The sequence below is a fragment of the Orbicella faveolata genome, unplaced genomic scaffold, assembly GCF_042242905.1.
Source record: "Orbicella faveolata isolate gen_17 unplaced genomic scaffold, um_ofav_v1 contig_1, whole genome shotgun sequence".
In the NCBI taxonomy this organism is placed as follows: Eukaryota; Metazoa; Cnidaria; class Anthozoa; order Scleractinia; family Merulinidae; genus Orbicella; species Orbicella faveolata.
In genome coordinates, this window is record NW_028301536.1 from 18,100,073 (window position 1) to 18,122,391 (window position 22,319).

A 22,319-nucleotide genomic window follows, 5' to 3' on the forward strand; every position below is an offset into this window, starting at 1 on the left:
TAGGTTTTGCGAAAGGGGCAAAAAGATTCCTTAGGATTATGTTAGGTAATATAGCTTTGGGAAAAGGGCAAAAAATTTTCTTACAGTTTGTTTTAGGTTTAGGTAAAGGGCAAAAAGGTTCCTTAGGGTTTGTGTTAGATTTAGGTAAAGGGCAAAAAGGTTCCTTAAAGTTTGTGTTAGGTTTCGGGAAAAGGACAAAAAAAAATTTCCCCTAGGGTTTGTGTCAGGTTTAGGTAAATGGCAAAAAGGTTCCTTACGGTTTTTGTTAGGTTTCGGGAAAGGGGCTAAAAGGTTCCTTAGGGTTTGTGTAAGGTTTCGGGATTGGGGCAAAAAGGTTCCTTAGGGCTATGTTAGGTTTTTTAGGTTTGGGGAAAGGGTAGAAAGGTTCCTTGGGGTTTGTATTAGGTTGGGAAAAGGGCAAAAAGGTTCCTTATAGGTTGTGTAAGGTTTGGAAAAAGGGCAAACAGGATAGATGTTGGTTGAAATTAAAAGTGCAGTGTATTGTTGGGGCTAGGAGGTGGGGATTGTAGACAAAAATCATTTAAAATAAGATTGAAAGATTAGTTGCTAAATTCTGCACTAACATTGAGGGACCAACAAACTGCAATGCAGCCATGTCAACCACAAGGTAGTACAAAAAAAAAAAAAAAAAAATGATAATAAATAAAATAAATAAAAATGGTTGGTTAAGTGTTAATCGGTGTGCAAATGTTGAGGGACCAACAAACTGCAATACAGCCACGTCAACCACAAGGTTGCACACAAAATAAATAAATAAATAAAAATAAAAAACTAAAATAAAAATAAATGAAAAATTGAAAAGTTAATCGGTGTGCAAACGTTGAGGGACCAACAAACTGCAGTGCAGCCACGTCAACCACAAGGCAGCGCACAAAGCAAAAAAAAAAATTTTTAGAAAACCTGAGTGTAAAATAGTGCACTAACTGTTGGAGGTTTGATGAAGGGTATCATAATGGTACAAATAATTTAGGGGTTTGTATGGGTGCTTAGGGTGGGGTGATAAATTTTCTCTAACAGAAAAACAAATATTTTAGTTGTAAATATGGTGGTGTTATTTAAAGGGATTAGCTATATAGGTTTGTTTAAGCTGTGTATGCAACATGAGAATATGTAAAATAGGGGTTGACTGTAAGATAATATAGTTTGGGTAGTGGGCATATATTAAAAAGTTAAGTTTTGTGTATAAGGGACAGTATATTTGGTCAGTTGGTTGTTATTATTTTCGTTTTGGTCTAATAAAAAAATGTAGCCACTCAGTGTTGTGCAAAATTTAATATAGTTGATGTAGATTGTGGTAAATCAGACTGTTCTATGTAATACAAATTTATAAGTGATTATGGATTGATCGAATCTCTTTTCTCTCCATTCAGATAAAGCCACTGACCATGGTGAATGTCAAAATAAAACCAGATGTGGACCTTGGAAGTGAGGTTTTGTACAATGAAATCAATGTGCCTCGCTCTCTTTTCTCCTTTGGAATGTGAAACCCAATGTTGAGAGGTTAAGATCCATTTTGCAATTGTATGTTTGCTGTGTGTATAGGGAGCGGCTAATATGGTTCCGGCCTGTATGAGAAGAGTACTCAGGGTACTCCTCACACGTCCGCCCATGACGTTATTTGAATTTTGCACCTACTGCGAAGCAGGCTGTACATTCATAATCACTATGTAATCCGATGAAAAGTATTTTTTGTCCGTGAAATTCTTCAGGACGTGAAGAAGGGAATCGCTCTGTGAGTGATAACCTTAAGTGTAAAATTCTCTTGACCACGAAAAGCCTCGCTAATGAGCCTTGTCTGGAGTCCATTCTGTTGGTGACTTTGCGCAAAACAGCGCTCAGTACGTGTAGTACAAGTTTCGTATGTCTGTAGAGCGTGATTACAGTGAATTGATTATCATTCCTTTCTTTTAAGGTGGTGACCGTAAGAAGTTAGTTACACAAAAGCCAGGTATTATGTCTTTTTATTTTAAGCGTTCTCTTCTGGGCAATCGGCTGAAAAGCTATTTTTACATTATATTAACATTTTTATTTTTACACGGGCCAACATGGAGAAGTGGACTCAGTCCTAACAGATCATCTTTGCTCAAGCATAGTTAATAGAGGGAAATAGTTAAGAAGCCCAGTAAACATCAAAGAAGTAAACAAACAGGCTAAGATTTATGTTGGAAGGTCCTTGACATCTTTTGTTTTAAGCTCATAGACTATGCATGAATTACATAATCGAAATGATTCTATTGGTTAGTTGTGTGAGCACACGTAACCACCTTTTGTATTTTGCCAGGTTTTGTGCAGGGTCAACCCCCAAAATAGCCAACAAAAACATAGAACAAAGAACCTCGCCAGGTTTTATAACCTTTTCCCTTTATTAACTATGACTCAAGTGCGCTACTGCTCAACAAATCTCTAAAACGGTAGTACCTTATGTAAAATATGTTTTGAAGCTGTCCGCCAGTTCGTGGGTACTTGCGGCTGTCTATTGCGTTTAAGTTCGTTTTGTTTTTACTTCAAAAAATGCAACTTCCATGGCGTCATGTTAACAGAACTCTTGAGTTATTTTGTGGTCGTAACCAACGTAAAGCTTTGCAGTGTGCTGGAAATTATATATTTTCATAATACGAATAGAAGAACTCTTGTCATGATAGTTACAAACAACTCGACACCGAGCTTAGGAAGACAGTGGTTGGGCATTGAACGCAATCCCTTTTAAGACTTCTAGAGCCTCTCTCTTACTGGTTGGCTGAAGTTCTGAGAAAGTGAAGTTACGTTTCAGACGTCTTAAAAGACCTGGAGGGGTGTTTTCTAAAGTGTTCTGATGATCAAAATGCGCCCACAATATATTAGGTTCATTTTTCGGACATAAGATAATAATACAACTATTACTAAAATGATATCGCTAATTCAACATTTTCTTGAGCCTAACATTCCTCACCCTCCCCTTTCCCTCGCCATGCATTTCTACATCTATATTTAAGAGATAAAAGTTTCTAAACTTCATAGCTTTTTTTTTCATAGGACTCGTGTTGAGTAACCTATCTTCTTGAATGAGTGCGTGAAAGACAAATAAAATTCCGTAAAGATTATTTCCTAACACGAGAAATAAATAAATAAATATATACGCTCTCATATATCTGTCCTTTTTCGATATTCAGTTTATATATGTGGTACTTAAAAGATCACGTTAATGTTGCACAAACCTTCAGAAATGCTGACTTTTTTCGGCTCTTACTTATGAAAATGAGACGCGCAATTAAAATTTAAAAAATAAATGCACCAAGTAAAGCAAAGTGGTCCCAATTAATTTATAAAGGCACTAAAATATGCCTACCTTATGCTTTGTTTAAGAAGCTAGAATTTATGGTTATCCAAGTTTTAACAATTACAATTTTTTACATAGTTATAGTTAATAGTGTTATTTATGGTGTTAATTACAGCGCACGAAATTTTAGGTGTAAAGTTTTAGGTGTATTTACTCTATATTTAGGTGTAAATACTAATTTACAAATGTAATCTTTCAAGATTTCGCCCAGACCAAAAACTTGCCAGATTGATTTTTCACTGATTTGAATGGAAGCTCGAAAAAAATTCAAGACGTTTCTGTGGTAGGCCAAAGAAAGCAAAAAAGTACACCTGCTAGCATTAAACCATTCAACTACTAAGTTGATTTACTGTGTTTAAGAAAAAAAAAAGTTACTTTTATTCTTTGTCGCCAACATTTTTTTAAGTAATAAAAATAGCCTGACTAAGCTCATTTTTATTCTCAAACGTCAGTCATCTATGAAAAGGGTCTGCTGATGGTAAAGTTAAAAAAAATGTGGTCAAAAGGACCTCAACCCTGAGATGAACATCAAATTTCTCCTTAGTGTTCTTGAAACTATTTTTATGATGATCCTTTGGAGTTTATGCTTTTCAATCGGAGCGTGAAATGACGTCCCAGTTCACCATTGCACTGTTTCCTGATTACTCGCAGGTCCAGATCAAACGTTCAACTTCCCATGAGACGAACTAAACTGAACTTAGTCTCATGTGAAGTTCGACGTTTTTCCTGGGCCTCAGGACCTTATTTTAGATCCTACTTCTAACACTTCAAGTGAAACAAACAAACAAAAAAAAACCATCACCAGAATGAGTGCTTGTTGGATGACGTACTGCTAACATTGAAGATTGGATGTTGATCTTTCTTAGTTTCTTAACTTATTTTCAGTATTCTATCTATAGTGTCTTAACAGCTTTCGTAGGGGTGCTACTTAACTCTGTTGTGGTTGTATTTCTCGGCGAAGCTGTGGTCTTTGAAGAGTTCGTCTTAGAGGCATCTATTCTCTTTCTCAACTTGCGCCACCGCTTGAATTCTTTCCAGGTCTTAAACGACACAGTGATCTTCTCAGAAGGTTGCGTTTTTCGGTAAAGTTCGATTGTGGTGCCTCCCTTTCTCCTGTTGATCTTGTACTTTCGTGCTCTGTAAAGCCTGATGTTTGATGCTCGTTCTATGAACTGCACAGCCTTGACTCCTCCGGATTTCTCTGTCTTCCGCACCTGCCTTGGTCTCCCTTTTCTGGTAAAGGCCACGAGGCTGTCGTTGTATTTGACGGAGCTGAATTCTGTATAAGCGTTTTCAGCGACGCGATCCGTGAAAAAGCAGTTATCCTTCCACTTACCCCGCGCCTGTTAAAGGATATATCAATGTTAATGCTTTGATAATACCATTCAGTCAAATAAATGGTCGTTCTGCGTTAAATCACTGAAACTCTGCTACGTGGTAAGATGCGTTCACATGCCAAGGGGCCCAGAGAGCTGCAGCTACCGGTTTGGGGGCGCGGAAGCGTATTGTACTCTCCTTGGGTGTGACGTCCCAAATAAATTTGGCGGCCCATTTAAACAACTGCAGGTGTAGTCTTGGAGCAGAAGGCCCCTATTTCCTTTGCTTAAAGTGTAAAGCAAAAGAAATAGGAGCCGTCTACACTCAGGTTTCTGCAGGTGGAGAAACAAAACGAGGACAGTGACATGCAAAGTGGCTCGCACAACGTAAATTCTTGTCAGTAGAGTTTGATGCATTGACGATTAGAACACTGCACCTCCCAGAAAGGACGTATCGTGATCACGCAATTTTCTTCGTAAACCAAACTTAAAAATAGCAGTTTATTTAGAAATTAAAAAGATAAAACATTTATAGAATATATCTGGTTAATCCTGTCTTAAATATCTGCAAAAGAATAAAACATTTCGCTCCTAGGCAGTATGATGGATTTGCGATCATTTTGACCGCTCTTCTCAGCGATATTACAATTGCTGTTTGATACGGCGATGATTCTGGGTATTCATTTGTATGTCTTATCATAACAGGACAAGTTCAATTGCTAGACGGCAACAGCGCAGCATTGTACTGCAACAGGCTCCACTCCAAGAAAGATGCGACCGCCACAAAACAGGGCAAATAATAGTCAAACTCGAGCCTTGACTGAGCTGTGTGTCGGACATCACTTAGTATTTTCAAAAGTAGTATGTTGGAATTTGTGTATTTGTTTTTCTTTCAGTAACCATGGCTACATCAAAGAATAGCATAGCCCGCCAAAAGAGCCGTTGATTTGTCTACTGACAGCTAAAAGCTGGTAGTTTTGCGAAAATAATTTTTCAATTCCTTTGGCCAACCAGCCAGAATTCCATCACTCTGTTAAAAATGCGTGTTACTAGTTACAGACGACAAATGCTGCTATTAATGCTGATTCAAAATTGTGTTATTTCCTTTAGCAAACTATCACGCATGGTAAACACCTCCCACGCTTAAAAGTAAAAGGAAATCGGCATCATAAGAGACATTAAAAAGATTAACTCAGTGTACAGCGGAGATTTTGCGGTACCTAAATTGAGCCGTTTGAACTTTCCGGGCGGTGCTTTCTGCCTATTGTGTAGAACTGTTGGCTTGTTTGAATGCACTGGTTTTATCTCCCGTTAAGGTTGCCCCAACTTCACGCTGTTTATGTGGGCAAACGGGCGTGATTTCAAACTGATTTCGTCTGTGTCGTGTTGTGTTTGTGTATTTCGAAGCACGAATTCGGTGTTCAGACTTACAGGCCCGGACAGGTATATGAAAATAATTCCTCCTTCTCAAAGATGATTTTCAATGCTTCGTAATTCTGAGCCAAGAAACTGCAAAAAGAATGTCTGTGTAATCACGTTATGGTTAGAATGGCGGCAGAATCTATCTACCTACCTGTCCTGGGCCTCTGGTGAATTACTAGTGAAGGCGAATAAATCATAAAATTTCAGTTTAAGATACAACGATAACAAGTATAAAAGCTGACCAAGTTCAAACATGAGGCTGCTGTTGAGAAAAAACTTGAAATGCTTTAATTTGCAAAAGACAGTGTAGGAATTTGTCAGCAGTATGAAGATTTTTTAGATTTCTTTTTCAGTTACTAATGATTCTCAGAGTGAAACCTCTGTGCTTTAGGTAAATCGGTAAATGTCGGCTTTAGAACATGTTGGAATTAGGGTTGGACAATTGGTTCACTAGTTCATTCAACCTTAACACTCGCTACTACATTTGCTTTTATGCTTGTTATTCTAAGATGATGACGATATTTTCCAGGCGATCTCGCTGCTTCTAACTACCGTCATTGCTTTAATTTAATGTCGTAATTTCTTTCACGAAGGTCTCAAAACTGCCTATTTTCCGCTTAAGTTTCAACAAATTAACTCTTGCAAGAGTCGTATTAATTAAATGCTGGCTCCATTTTCTGCGAAAAGTACTTTACAGACGCGACCCTAATTGCATTTTCAATAGATCCTTCAATTACTTTAAAATAAATCGGGGCGTCGTCATGTGGAAAATGAGTTGGTGAAAAATGTCACGTTGACGACAAATTGCGGGGCAGGGGTTACCTCGGCCTAATTACTTTCTTCGGGACAAAACGTTGCTTTGCGAACGTTCACCTCACGTGCGTCATAAGGCTTTATTTATGGCAGAAAGAGAGGAACCGGTAAAGGTGTTGGAGAGACGGCATTCCCCAAATTAACGTGCACACACTACATAGGCGTACACCATCCCGACATGCATGGCATTCCTTTTGCATTCGTTACAGTGAAAGCGACTTACGTCCGCAACTACTAGTTTACAGGCTTCTAAACAGTCTTGAGTCCGCTCAAAAGTTCGAGCGTCAGTCTATCATCGAAAGACTGTCTGACACTAACTGAAGTAAGTCCTACAAAGAAGAGCAATTTAACAAATGAAGTGGCTAGGCGCGGCCGCCAACGCAATACCGAACTACGGTAGTTTAGAACTTGGAGTAATTTTCACGTTTTGAAAGACTTGGACTTGCGCGTGGAGGAAGGAAACTATGGTGGGAAATACTACCGATGAATCTTGTTTCCTTCGATTTAAATCACTTTTTAATCCAAAACAACTTATAAATGAAAAGGTTGTCACAGTTTTTCTCGAGAGTAGCTACGTCGGTGCGTAAGTAAGAATCGACTGAGTTGTCATGAATGAAAATGCAGTCCAGTCCTTGAGCTGACTTACATCAGAGTTGACAAAGACACCTTCTCTTTGAGGGGTGATTCTTTTGTTTTTGCTCACGATGTGACAGTGTTTTCAAAACATAAAACGAAAATAGATTTAATCACACAATTAGAATAGCCATTATAGGGAAGTTCCGGTTCCAAAAACGTCCTGAACAAACATGACATTAAGAACTCTTGCCAACAATTACTGAGTCGATATTCTCATTGGATCGTTTGTTGAAAGCTTAGTGCGAAGAAAAATGTGTGATTTTTGCATGTTAGATCCTAAGAAAGGTTCCAAACTTACCCTCCCTCTCAGCCTTCCTCTCTTGTCCACACAGAGATAATAGTTAGTCGCTGAGCCGCGGATGCGAACTCGCCCAAAACTTACTGATTCGATCACCAACTTTGCTGTAATAAAACAAATGAATAGGATCAGAACGCGCTGGCAAAAACCACGTTTGTTCATAGGCCTTCTGCGAATGAATCTGTCACTCATGTTTTATCGCCTCTTCAAGTTTTGTTAGTGCGGCTACTTTACACGCACAACTTAAGGGAGACCTGCTTTCAAAAGTGACGATATATTATATAAATATTATACAAATAGAAGATACATTTCTGCTCTGTCCAAGAAATCAGAGCATAAATCAATGGTGATAATGGTGCATATTAAAGCAGTTTCCATATGTTACAGGAAATATGTGGGTTTTCATTAAACAAAGACGGAGCTTCTCCGAAAATCACTGTCTGTAATAACGAGTCGAGTTCTCGTCAGCATAAACGCAAGCATGGTTATATCAGTGAACAAAACTCAACTACTCTGAAGTAGCTTTATTCCTAGTCAGCAGGTGTGTTGACCTGTGTGTTGAAAAGAAGTAGACATGGACTTGTCGATGTTGAAACACGTAGATTTTACACAGTGAGACGCTGTTACCCCAACATTTAAAAACAGGATAACATCGACTTCCAGTGTTACAGAGCTCGCACCAAGCACGCAGCCAGCTGCAGGTTTCTGTGGTTTCGCCCCCTTGTCCCACAACAAAACAAAATCAATAAAAGCGGTCTCAAAAATGGCAGCTACGTAAATCCGCTCCGTCAAGTTTTTCTTTGTTGTTTGCTTTATCGATGAAAGGTTGGAATTAGAATGTTACAGTCGATAAATTCGCGACTTTTGAATGTGTTCAAATGTTGTCGTGTATCTGGGTAAAGGGGTCAATTTTGTGCCGAGGCAAAACTTCTATATTTGTTTTAATTACTTGTCGGCGCAGACACAAGTTTGCTTCATGCAGTGAAGATAACTATAAAACAGCCTCGTGTGGAGTAGCTCTTTGTTGCCTGTCCCGAAATCTCTTTCATGCAATTAACGCAAAGAGGATTAAGTATTTGAAAACGGGTTCTCGAAAGGTAACAATGAACCAACCGCAGCGAGGCGTAAGTCTGTTAACTAAAGACTCATTCTAAAGAGGTCGATTAACCACCTCATTTCCAATAAGCTAGACACACGGAGAGAAACTTCCTTTGCAAACTGTCCGACACGGTCATTGAAAAATTCTTTGAATCCTTCTGCTTTCAGATTTGTGTAAACAGAGCACCCATAGGTTGACAATCAAATAATGTCTCGTCAAACAATATTGGAACCCTTGAATTTTTTAGCAGGTACTGTCGAAAGGGGTTGCTTACTCACAGGCAGGTCAATGAACATACACAGTTACTTTATTTGAAGCGAGCACGAATGCTCCTAAGAAAATAAAAGTTTGCTAGAGTTTAAAAATAACCAATTCTTAATTTGTGCTTCCTTTCAAAGAACCTGCCTTCGTTCTAATAATAGCAACAATTAACCTTGTACGTATGCGATAACTCGAATTACAGAAAAGAATGCGAAAAATTTCGCCGTTTTCCGAAACCATGGACAAACAGTCGTTTGCTGTGATTTTCGCAGCGTTCACTCACGTAAACCTAACCTCAAATTAAGAAAGAAAGGGAGAACAAAACATTCTTGTGGTCGAACTAAACAAAAAGGAAAACCATTTAAATGTCTTTGCGATGAGTTCACGCTCATGGCAAACAGAAAAAAAGCTAAATCAACTAACTTGGAATATCACAAAGAAGACAAATTATGCTAAAAACTACTTAGCGAAAGGAAATTAACGTTAATTTCGAACAATGCTTTGCAAAACAAATCAAGCGAAAAAAACTGATTAGACCTTTTCACGCAGAGGAAAAGGAGCTCAGTGTACTGCAAGCGATTTGGGAAGCGTGTGACTGCCGTAAAAAGCTGTCAAGTTTCCGAACAGAAGATTAAGACACCGTTTTTACAATAAGCATAAGGAAAGGCGACAGATAAGTAATAAACTCCAGTGTAAACAAGTTTTTACAATATAATTACACAATAACATAGCAGTTTTCGAACTGGTACCGTATTTATCTCCGTCTTCACCGATGGCGTCTACGCTTCTGTCTGCCTTGATCCTAACATGGCGGCCACTATTTCTCGAATACAACTGAATGAATCTGCGGAAAGGTAAACTTTTTGTGTCGCTTTTCATCTTCTGGTCCTTGTAAAAGTAGTCGAATACTCTCTTTTCTTCCGGTTTCTGGGAAGACGAAAGAAGAAGGAACGATATACTTAATAAGTTTGAAAATACGTGAGAGAAAATGCAAATGCATCTAAAGTTTTTTATTAGTTTCCTTTACCTGGCTTACCTGATGATTAAAACTGCTTTCCTGAGCGAGACCATCTGGCAACAACAAGCTGAAACAAGAAACATGACGTCAATAAAGGATTTGCTAGATTGTTAAAGTACAGCAACCGCTGTTTATTACTTAACCAAGTGAAAAATTGTTGATGCTACTTCAGGAAGGCGCCATTATTCATTTGACTAGGCGCTAAATTCTAATCTTAATCGATCTCGTCTTCAAAGGAAGCTTAAAATCGCTCTTCTTTTCAAAGCCTTGAAGTGCTACAACAACCAGCTGTGAATACTTACTGAAGCGCGAGGAGAGTTAACGCTCGCAGGAGATTCAACCCGAAAGCCATACTGCACTGAACTGAATGGCAGTGGCGTGCCGCGGAGAACCCTTTTATCATGATGCGTCACGATTACACACCCGTTACGTATACCGGTGAATTGCGCGCCTTTGGTACGGTGGGAAATCAGCGAGATTGGCCGCAAAGAACAATTAGGAAGTGTTAACGGAAATGTACGACAAGTGTAACCCACTCCTTCTCAGCGAAGGAAGGAACCGAGCCAGTGGTCTATCTAGGACGATTCAAAAAAACAAAACGAAGTCAGATTGCACATGTATAAACGACGGAGACACAAATCTTGCCCATTAATAAGGTGTGCCCCTGTACTTGCTAAGAACAATTAACTGTAAATGTAATTAAGATGCTTATCAAATCTTCTATCGTCGGCCGCTGGGTTTGACCTTTCTAGGTGTCAATCTAAGCTTTTTACGCCTTAATTAAATTTTAAATGTTGAATTGTTATGCACTGCGGTCGAGAGAGGCTCGATGACATGGGTATTAGACGCAAGTCTCTTGTGCCAGCGATTTGCGGACCACAGCGATCAAAGGGACGCGGGTGTTAAAACGCGAGTTCAGAGTAAATTCTTTCAAGCCCATTAGAGGCAGCAGCGGCGACATGAAGGGCTCGTGTGGATAACCTATCGATTAAGTCTCGTCTGTTATTGGGCTAAAAGAACAATATGTCAATAAAAGTCCCTGAAAGCGGCCGACTTATTTCAGTTAACAACTTGAAAAAAGAAGCGGATGTTTGGAAGATTAGATGACCGAGCGATATCAAAAGATTTTTCTTAGCTTCATTATTCAGCTATTTAGAGTTTGCGAGTTTGTTTTTCCTGCAGGCAACAAAAGCTACAAAGCTGTTATTTCATTCATTGCCTGCCACTTTTGTCGTACAGTTTTAGATTTTGACGGATTTAGGTCGATTAACATTTGTAACAAAGCAATTTAAAAGCGTGAAATGCAGTTAACCTGCCACTAAAGTGAAATACGAGATGGAGGATTATGTACAGTGAGATAATGGTTAGAGTAAATTAAAGCAGATAATAAAATGTCCAAATTATTGGCTAATATACAATGTGAACCAAACAAGTTACAGAATCCCACATCATTGCTGTGTTACAGCTCATTAAACTGTGTAAACAAAAAGCCAAAGAAAACCAATATCCTCTTTTTTGTCTTATCGAAAAGTGCTATCATCTGTGCGCGCGTGTCGCGGCCAACATTCCGTAAGAGGAAAAATTAGCCCTGAATTTTCCTTTGAACGTTCTTGAATAAGCTTGGTTAATATGACAGTTTACATTCCTTTCAGTGACTAGAAATGATATCTCGGAAAGCACACCTATGAGGGCCTCCGGGCGGCTTCTCTTACTGAAATCTAAAAAGGTGACAATCTGCACTTCCTTCCATCCTCTCGGAGTGCTACCTATAGCCGAAAAATCTCAAACCTGTACAAAATACCTCGAAGAATTTCCCTTCGGCAAACATGCATCTTAATGGTTGTTTGTCAGTTTCTTTGCAGTGGCTCTCGCCGCAGAAGGCTGCGACGTAAACTTAAGGAAATCGCCTCGCAGCAGTGACGTCACCGGGCTTCTAAGGTCGACTTTGGCCATGTAGATGATGTCCATAATTGATTTGCTAAGATTATAATCTGTATGTCTTTATTACTGTAATAAGGTGGGATGATTGCTGAGTTTATTGCACTCAATTTAGATGGTTTGCCTTACGTGAAACAAACGATGTTGTAGAGTTTTGTTGCCGATTGGAGAGTAACACAGAACTCGAATTAATTGGATATTGAGAGGTTTAATTTTATCTTCAAGTCAGTATAATAAAAGTACAGGGCGTGAACACTTATCTGACACAGGGAAATTTTAAACTTGGGCCTGTCTTGATTTCTCAGTGCTTATCACCGAGAAATGCCTTTGCAAATTATCCGGGTGTAGAACCTTTATCTTGTGCCGTTAAAAGTGAGAATTTACAGAGCTTGTCTCCTCCTGCAGTTTCACTGGCTCCTAAAGTCTTCTTCCACATACAATCTTGGCACCGGATTATCCGGGAGACGGTAAATCAATTGAAAAAGTATAGTTTTTCGAGAGATCGTGGTCTAATAGGATATCGCAAGGTATTAATGACAAAGTGGGGGAGGGGAGGGGTGGTGTCTTGACAAGGGAACCCGCAGTTAACCTGCTTACGAAAGAAAATCCTTTTGACGAAATATTTATTACCCCGTTGAAAGTGTTCTTTGTAGCTTGAGCTACTTTGGGGAAGCGCAAAATGTTAAGTAGTTACAACGTTTAAGTCATAATATAATACTGACAAGGACAGCTCCAAGGTACTGTATCCTCCTCCCCCTCTCCCCCATTCACTGAGCGATACCTGTTATGATGCTAATGTAATTTGCAACATTGCAACTCTCTTCCGATCTCTCTATACGTGTTGATGTTCGTTAAACGGAACTTCGTTTTCTCTTTTTCGTATCTCGGATGATTCCAGACAATTTAGTTCGTCAAAGAGAAGGCGCATTTTTCAGATTTCCGCTCTGGTCACCCAGCTATCACCGATAACCGCGTATCGATATCTTCGCGCACAGGAGATTTCCGAAAGGGTAATAGGCCAACTCGTCGAAGGATACAACAGATTTGCTAAGGCCATCATAAACTATCACCTGTTATCTCAACTTCTCCCAAGGAGCTTCGAGAAATTGCAGACTTTCTTCTTAGAATGCTCTGAATATTTTGTCCTCTGGTGGACACTCGATACGATGGCGGGATTATAATCCATTTTACACACAGTTTTATTTCACAGCATGGGCCCATTTTCCTTCTTGGAGGGTCATTTAAGGATTTTTGTGAAAGAGAAAACTGCTTCTTCGGGAGACTCGAGGCGCCAAGTTTGAGCTGTGACGTATATTGTTACGTGGGAATTCGTTTCGTGAAAAACAGAAAACTAATTCCAAGGTGTCTCTTTATGAAAGATTCACACCACATACTTTTGTGACTCTGAATTTAATATTTCAATATAGCAAAGAAAAGCTGGCAAGAGTATTGCCATTGAACGATATTTGAAATCCTTTTATCGGTTTTATTTTAAGAAGTTTTACGTTTTAGAGTAATACGTTACTAAGCTTGGTCTTTTGTAACCAACATTCACCCGTTAGACTCATCTAAATCTCAAGAGCTGAATTAGTAATAGACCTGTGTGTCATACTTAACGTCCCATGCGTCGTGGTCGACTTTCAAAGTTTCCTTCTTTCAAAATCACGAACGAGATAGTTTTAACGATAGCAACATTGTGGGGGCGTGCAGTGTTCTCGACTTGAAAGTGTCTTAATGATGACCAAATCATAATACGCTGATAATGAAGATTATAACAGCTAGACACGACTAAATCTGATAAAATAGCTGTCGCAATAGAGTAGTGGATAACTCCATTCTGAAGCTTCTTTTGCATCGATAAAGAACCAAAACACAAGAATTGTGTTGTCTATGACTGCCTGTCACGGCTGTGCGTGGAAGGATTTGGGGTTTGCCAATCTTTGGAATGTTTATTTTCGAAATCTGTGCTGGGATCTTCCTGGATTCTGGGTCTCTCTGAAGCTCTCCTCGTTGACACATTTAACCACAAACAGGTTCCCAGAAATACTCAGACCCGTACGCCTTGTTTGTGAGAACAAGATCTTATCATTTTATAACCTGAAGCCAATAACTCTTTCATGAGGAAAGATAAATCTTGAAACTGGAGGAATGTTTTGGTACCCTTATTTCTTAATACAACTTCCAACGAAACAAGCTTAAAACATTGCCGTCCGTCTTTTTTGGGGGAAAGAAGATCTTTTCATTCATTGGAATTCATAGCCATTAAGCCAACAATGCGGAATTTTATGTCAGCAAAACTATTCATCAGGTGAGACGCAGATGTTTACACTGGAGCCACAATTCTAAAGACCTGTCGATCGCATTTAGTACAAATTGACCAAGATAAGGAACATAAAACTACCCTGGAGGAATTCCCATGCGAAAAAGGCGTGGTCATAGACTTTCACCATTGCTCAGGGGCAGTGTTTTTATTGGAAAGTGGCCAAAGCTCAGTCAGAACAATGGATTTCTGATGATTCTTTTCCTGTCATTTCTAATTACGAATTCCTGAAGACAAAATTATTGACGGTCATATGAGGTTAAATCCTTCCTTTGGTAAATTTGCAAGACCTCCACTTCACCTATAACTGATGTTTTAATCGTTTTCACTTGTTTCTGTGTTTATTTCAGATAATAAAAATAATTCTTGAGATGCGCGCGGTTAAATCCAACTCAGACGATCCGTACTAAATTGCCAAAGGTCTCAAAACATCAACAGACAGTCGGCCATGAGCGATCGATTTCTTAGATACTAACTCACTTGAGAGCATTAAAACATTTGAAAAATGTTTACTTTTCATTTTCCCTGTACCAAACAGATTAAGCCCTTGACCGTCGATATGGGGCACTTGTTCTTAGAATCATTTCTTCCTGCCAATATGAATTTCATGGATTTTTGTCATGAATTTGCACCATTAGACATGGCTACCAAGTTGCACCATACAATGCGTATTTTCGCCTCCCTTATTGGAATTTCATCAGTGAGTTTCGAATGAATATATCAGAGAGCAACAACTTGAAAAGCGTTCAACATAGCTCAATTTCTGGCCTCTTAGACAACTTGGCTCTAGAAACACACACGTACTTGAATTTTAGAGGATTAGCTCTTCTCCTGTGTGAAAACTAAAAAAACACAGCGGCGGTATCGGCGTAATTTTATTTAGCCCGCGCAGTTAGCGCTGCACGCGTGTTACGGACCATTATCACAGTAATTTCCTTCCACTATAGCAAACATATTCAGCATGCTATTTGAAGTAAAACTAATATTTCCAATTTCCTATTGAACCTGCAAATAGATTTTCGGCTTCGACTGTTTTCCTTTAAACTTCGTGCCGTCACGTTTTTTGCCGAAGACCTTTGCTTTGCGGTAAGTCAGGGAATGCCGTCATAAGCCGGCCGCGCGGCTGTGTGCTAAACACAGATGAAATGTTACTATTCTTAAATCAAGTTCCTATTCCTCTAATAGAGTTAATGGAACGGTTCCTTCCGATGTGATTCAATGAACTGCTAACAGTTCCTATTTTGATACAATTTGGCCGGTTAGCGCATTCATCGAATTGACAAATATGGCCTGGCCAATTTCTAGGCTCTCATCTAGCCCATAGGGCATATTGAACAATGATTCATTGTGTCACTGAAGCAGGTAATGAACTCACAGTCAGCGATGTGACAGAATAGTTCAAGAGATTCTATCCACTCACATCACTATATTTCGCTTACAGCCGAAGGAGTAGTACATATCAGACGATGTCGGTCGGTTTATAGCGATTGTTTCCCTGACTTAAAGACCAGCCTTCTTTCCCGAACTGGTCAAGTTTTTCAAATTAAGGACCTTTAGATCTTTCATTTATTTACGAGCAACCATGATTTACATAGAATCGATATATCGATATATTGGTTTTGTACCTAAGGCTCAATAAACTGGTCGACTGTCGATTTAGGTGGTTGAATTTAGGCGTTAAATCATTTCGTGAGGTCAGTGTCAGAACTCATTAATCCAGCCACTAAAGTCTGTAGAAGCATGAACCTGAATATCTTTCAGTAATAAATAAAGTTCTCCACGTAGCGATCTCTCTCTATGGAAAAAGGGTATGATTACGGACATTCACTGATAAATTCAGTGATGGAGTATATCTGAAATAGTATTGTAATATTGTGCTTCTTGTTTATAAGTTTGTACGTTATGTAACGATCCCCTTTATTTACGGTCTGCACGCGCGTTCCTCACAGTGCCAGATAGAGAATATATTTTACTTATCGGGACAACTTAAACTCAGTATGCCTTTTGATACTCGAGAGGAGAAACTCCCTGCAGAAGCTTTTGATCACTTTTTAAAATTCTGAATTTACGTTGTTATCTGTACGTACCGGTGCCTAAATTATACAACACATAGCTTACAATTGCCATCGTTTTTACATAGCAATGAAATGAGTCTTCTACTGACAAAACAACCTTTTGCGAAAACACCTTGTCTCACAATGATTTGAAATTTGTAAGCTTCTACTGTTTTTTTTTTGTTTTTTTGTTTTTGTTTTTTTTTTGCTATTATTGTCGTTTGAAATGTTTTAGGTAAGTACCGAACCACCCTTCCTTGAAGACATACTTTTACGTGTAGCACCCAAAAAACTATTTTTTGAACAACAAATTCCAAAGATAAGCTCGAATTTTGTCAGAATTCGAAACCTTTTGCGGTCTGATCTCTCAGATGGTCGAAGGTCAAGAATTTTTTGAACATCTGCATTTTACATATTGTAAACCTTAACAAAACACTCCCCAAAAAAAGTACTGTACCATAACAAACTTAAAATAGCATTATTGTTATTATTATTTTGCCAGGCTTCTTATCAGCAGATGCACATGTATTTTCTACACGGGAACAGTTTTTCGGGTTCTTTCGTACAAAGAGTGTAAACATAATACACAAAAGCATTGTGAGGCCTTGTAATGTTCGGGAAGTGTCGAAACAAAGAAGGTCATTAACTAACTTATAAATGATGTGTACCGTGTTCTGCTCGAATAGAAACCAGCTGCAGACCCATTATTGATTAGTGGCCCGAAAATTCTATATTATAATTTTATTTTCAAAATGGTTTTACAAAAACTAAAATGGTCCCAAAATAGATTTTGTACATGTTTTTATATGTCGTGCAAACAAACTGAACGCAAATTGGAATTCCATGCCAAGAGACAGGCCTTCGTGTTTCAGACGATAAAAGTGGCCCATTTGTTCGTTTTTCCTTCAGAGCTAAAACTATGGAAGGACTTTCCTTGAGTTGATTGTCATCGATAACACAAAAAAAGGAGCGTCTTTCATTCGGTGAGAATGTGCACTCAGGTATTGAGTTTAAGTCTTCCTGTCCCAAAAACATATGTAAAAACCCAAATGAAATAAAGTTGATACTGGCAGTACTTTTGTGCACGTCTCATAAAAATATATTGCATTGTTATTTGACATTTAAAAAAAGGAAAGCTACTGAAAAGTTCTTGCAGGCGTTGGGGTTTCTTAGAATATTCCGTAAAACAAATGATACAAATTTAGTTTAAGTTTCTTTTCAGTGTCGAGTTGGGGAGGTTTATCGATTTTTGAGACGTATAACTGACCGAAGAGTTTACGAGGAGTGCCAGAGTATGGCAGGGAGTATGGCATAGGACTTCACCAGGATGGACAGTTCTCCATTGATATTATTATCCATAAACAAGTAGCCGATTATTTGAGATAAACAGATATGGTTGTTTAATAACAAAAGTATGACAACAGAGGTTTGAATTCGTTAGCGACACTTCAGAAACCTTTACGTGAGGAGCCAAGAATAAAGGGAAGTTCTTTTTACAGATCACGAGTGTATATTCTCCAGCAAACTGACGAATATACAGGTACAATTACTGATTGATGAATTTTTTGTCCGATGCCTTAGTTTTCCAAAATTAAGGGAGCTTATTGACTCACTACATGACGGTTGCCGGATAGATGGCGACAGTTTCAAAGAGTGAGTTAACCCTGCTCAGATTTTTTTAAACAGATATTTTCCTCAATCTTAAAAGATAGCTCAGTTGTAAAGTACCTGACCCAAATCTGTCATGCCAACAACTAATCATTCAGCCGATAACGAGAGGGTGATAGTTACCCGTGCGTTTCCCAGTTCTATCCAATTTACAGCACATCTAGTCACCCCATTTCTCAGGTCTTATATTTGCTGCATTTGAGATTCAATCGCGAAGTCTAATGTTGACGAGTTAAATAAACTGAGATGACTAATCTCGACTAGTCTCCATTCATTTCCTATGAGAAGATTTGATTTTTTTTTACTTACTGGTAAGTCTCCCCTGGGTAATAAATTGTAAAAGTTCATGTAGCTATGCACACTTGGTAAATGTAGTATAAGTGAAATTATGGCAAGAAAAGACGTCTAGCAAGAGACGCGAACAGCACAAACTCAAAATATTAGTTTCTTACATTGATTGTCTTGTTTTATTGAAACTAATAAGCAGGCTTAGCATTCCACACTCTTAGAAACCAATTCAATAAAATTGTAACGTTAGAGTTCCCTCTTTATCAATTGCGACTTAAAATAAAATGTTTTATCCTAAAGGCTAATGCACTAACGTATCATCTTTTTGGTTGCTGAAAGTGTCGATCGTGCATATACCGTAAAAAGCCTCACAGTGCTAGAAGAGTAAAATAAACGCTTAAAATTCCGTGGGAGATTCTCTTGATCGATAGACAGTTTTACCAGGGTCACTTATTTTGGTCCATGGTTTATGGGTGTGGCTGGGAATTCGATAGAGAGATGTCCAGTTTATAATAATAACTCAGTCATGAACTGAACAACAGGAAAGATTTACAAGGTGGTAAGTCATCAAGAAGATAATGCTTCACCGGTGATAAAATTATCCCCTCGGTGATTTCAGAAATGAGCTTTTGCGATCAAAAGGGATGTAATTTTATTAGTTCGATTAAAACTAGTTTATCTTTATCGATGAACTTAATGTCAGATTGGGCAATTTAATTCCACATGGAACGTATAACCTTAACTACTTCAGAGATAATAATTTTTCCCGCGATAAAAAAAAAATGTTTGTTTGGTGTGGTGCACGAAAGTCGGGCGTTTAATCATATGAATGACGGAGTTTAACACCGAAAATCATAATTCTTGGTGGGAGAACTAAGAGGAAACTGATTTGAAGTGATAAGTTTGGCTTGGGGAGTCAGTTTATTAAGAGAACTGAGGTCTTCTGCTTAACTAACAATGAAATTTCTATAACAGCAACGCGGAATGTTTCAATAATCGATTGAGTGGCACATTTGGCAGATAATGGCATTTGAAAATAAGCGGTTTAAAATGTGATCCACCATGATGGATAAATGATGTAAATACGTCAATTCAACCTTCAGATCATTACACACGACAGATTAAAACAAAAGCCTTTAACACTTTATGCAGATCGCGAATGTTCGATTGTTGGTCTCTGGAAACCTCAGTTGCAGTGGAATCTGATCATTCCTTCGACTTGATTCCTAAAAACTTCAGTAAGAGTAAGTTAGGAGCAATGATTTTTATCCCAGTTGACGTTAAAAACTGTGTGTGGTCTTAAAGGTTTCGTGAGAAATTGCGGTAGTTGTCGATGACGCCCAGTGAATTCATCCCTTGTTAATTAAATTGTCGAGGTGGGGCATGTTAGCTTGGTTTTGATCTTTCATCATTACGCTATTGTGGGTAACCAATTGACACACTCGTTTTGAAGAGGTCTAAAACTGCTGCATGTGGATTAGATATGAACACCCATGTGGGCCAGCGGTGCTCCCTTCCCAGTTTAATTTCTTTTGATTGCCTTACATGTATCTAAGTTTAAACTTCTCAACTAAAGAATTGAAAAAAAAAAAAAAACAGGCAGATATTTCGTGTCTGGTTTCTAGAGATTTTTGAAAGTACCAGTTGAGAGATTTTAAATTAACGGTATCCTCTTCTTGATTCTGCTATCCTCCTGACTCGCATTGTATTGCTCACAGATTCCTGGGAATTGAAGATTTTCGCACGCAAATTTAAAGGTAAGAAAAGTCATTTTCAATTGCTTTTCTTTTCTTTTTTTTAACAGAGGGACTAAAATTTCAACTTAAATCTGCGTTTCTTTCTTAAAACCGAGTTTATGAACAAGTTGAGGCTGTTTTGTATTTGATCTTACAGTAAGCAATTGTTTTGTCATAATGAAAAGTAACAATGCTTGGATTTGTATCTTAGATAGCTAGGGTCTAAGAGGCTAACAATAATTATGAATTACTAAAGCCACTGGCCTCATCTATCTATCTACGCTGATTTCTCTGATTTTTGAAGTGCTTACTCATACTTATCAGCAATAAAATATGTCTCACTAAGTACAGACGGAGGCAACCACATGTAAATAGCACGCACGCAAACGTTTACAGTGTGGTCTTTGGATAAAACCAATTCTACGTACGGGGTTAGGAGAGAGGTATCATTATCACCCCATACGGTCCCATACTTGATAATTTTCTTAATTGTCGTCACTGTGCGCACCCTTTCAAACATTCCCACGCGCTCGCCGTCCTTAAAAGGAAACTGACATGAACATGACCTCGAAAATTCAATGCCTAACTGAGACAAATTTTCATAGATAAAACTGAAATTTATTGGTCTACTCTTGTTTAAAATTACTATATGAATGCACTTAAGCCTTAAAGGAGTGTTACGATGAGTTACGAATGTACAATGAAGATTCATGTCAAATTGAAAAAGCCTGCCAGCTTTTTCAAATTCCGTTCACGCGTTGTGGATAAATCGCTAAGAACTTATTTGAGTTCGCTATCTTGAATTCGCTCTCCTTTAATAATTCACTTAATGTATTCATTTTACTGTTCCAGAAGAATTTCGTGTACGAGTCAGGATACTCAATAATAATTTTATTATTTTATTTTTTTCGCTCACCGTGAGTCGACACAGAAAGGAAAGAAACTTAAATCAGTTCTTCATAAAAACCAAATTAACACTCAAGTCATCCTTGACCTTCACTGAAGGTTGATTAGAAGATGACAAGATGACAAGCTCTGGGGAGAAGCAGACATTTTCCGTTTCTACTCATAAACAGATATTTTTCTCCCGGAAAAATCACTCATGAGCTTCATACAAAGGTTAACTTTGGGTCATTACTTGAGGGTGCGTTAATTTGTAAAATTGTCTGAATTTTTTTCAGTGCAAGGGATAAAATATCACACATATATTATAGCTGTATATGCTTACACACCGGCAATGGATTTGCTACAAAATGGTATAAACTATGTGGCCTTGATTTCCTCCAAGAAGGGGCCAACTTTCAGTTTATGTATGCCCCTTTCGCCTTCCAAAAGCGTCTTCGAGTTCCAAATATATTAAGAAAGGTAATTTAACCACCGTTAATTTTGCATTTTGCTTTCCTTTCCCTTGTTATTAAGTTCTTGTTAGACGGTAAGATTAACTGTAGAAACTGGCATGTTTCGTAATTCATTTTCTGTTCCCACCTGCGTATATAACTTTGCCATCACCTCCTCTCCCTTGTTACGTAGCAGGTGCTAATAACCTTTCCCCCGTAATTTTGATAATATCACAACTGAAAATCACAACACTAGGATTACGCTGGATCGTCCGGCGGAGCACGAGCCAGCTGTAGTGAGTCAAAAGCTCATAACATCACTTAAGTTACTCTCGGATGCACAGCTTTTAAGAAGTTGCTGAGAACCTGGAGGACTACCGAGGCAGAACGTCAGCATTTGATCGTGGACTACGCGGATTTCCAAAGACTTACAAGATCGGTGACAATTTGCAGATTTTTTTTTCCCCGGAAACATATGCCTTCTTTGCTCTTCTTTGGTTTACTTGGGTCGAGATTTAAGTAAATAGTTTCTGGTTATTAGCACAGAATATTTTGTGAACTATGCAACACTTGAAAAGAAAGAGAAAAAGGAAAAAAAGCTCTGTTCGGATTATTCCTTCAACCACTAGCAAAAGAAAAACTTCAATCAGAAGCCTCTTATTGTAAGTTAGTTTTGCTTCTATGCAGCAGTTTTGACCCAAGAGTATGGTTTTCATGGTATCCACTATTAATAACAAATTACAGAAAAATAGAAATGATGGCCTTATATCTTTGTTGC

The 22,319-nt window shown here is 38.4% G+C and overlaps 1 protein-coding gene and 1 long non-coding RNA gene across 3 annotated transcripts; one reads left to right on the forward strand and one right to left on the reverse strand.

The window, feature by feature from the left end:
• The first annotated feature begins 1,246 nt into the window (after positions 1-1,246).
• LOC149118284 (uncharacterized) lies at positions 1,247-22,279 on the forward strand. Its single transcript, XR_016208290.1, has 3 exons — positions 1,247-1,521; positions 1,934-1,969; positions 20,187-22,279. It is a non-coding gene; the product is annotated as an uncharacterized LOC149118284 (long non-coding RNA).
• Positions 1,966-10,804, reverse strand: LOC110045679 (fibroblast growth factor 17-like). Of its 2 annotated transcripts, none has more exons than XM_020751287.2 (5): positions 10,503-10,804; positions 10,219-10,267; positions 9,932-10,109; positions 7,823-7,926; positions 1,966-4,680 (listed from the first exon to the last, which is right to left on the reverse strand). In XM_020751287.2, exons 1-5 carry the CDS (start codon positions 10,601-10,603, stop codon positions 4,231-4,233), a joined length of 882 nt encoding a protein of 293 aa, XP_020606946.1. In that variant the 5' UTR covers positions 10,604-10,804; the 3' UTR covers positions 1,966-4,230. The 2 variants fall into 2 exon arrangements, with proteins under 2 accessions (XP_020606946.1, XP_020606945.1); XM_020751286.2 differs by having other exon boundaries at positions 10,210-10,267.
• Positions 22,280-22,319: the final 40 nt, after the last annotated feature.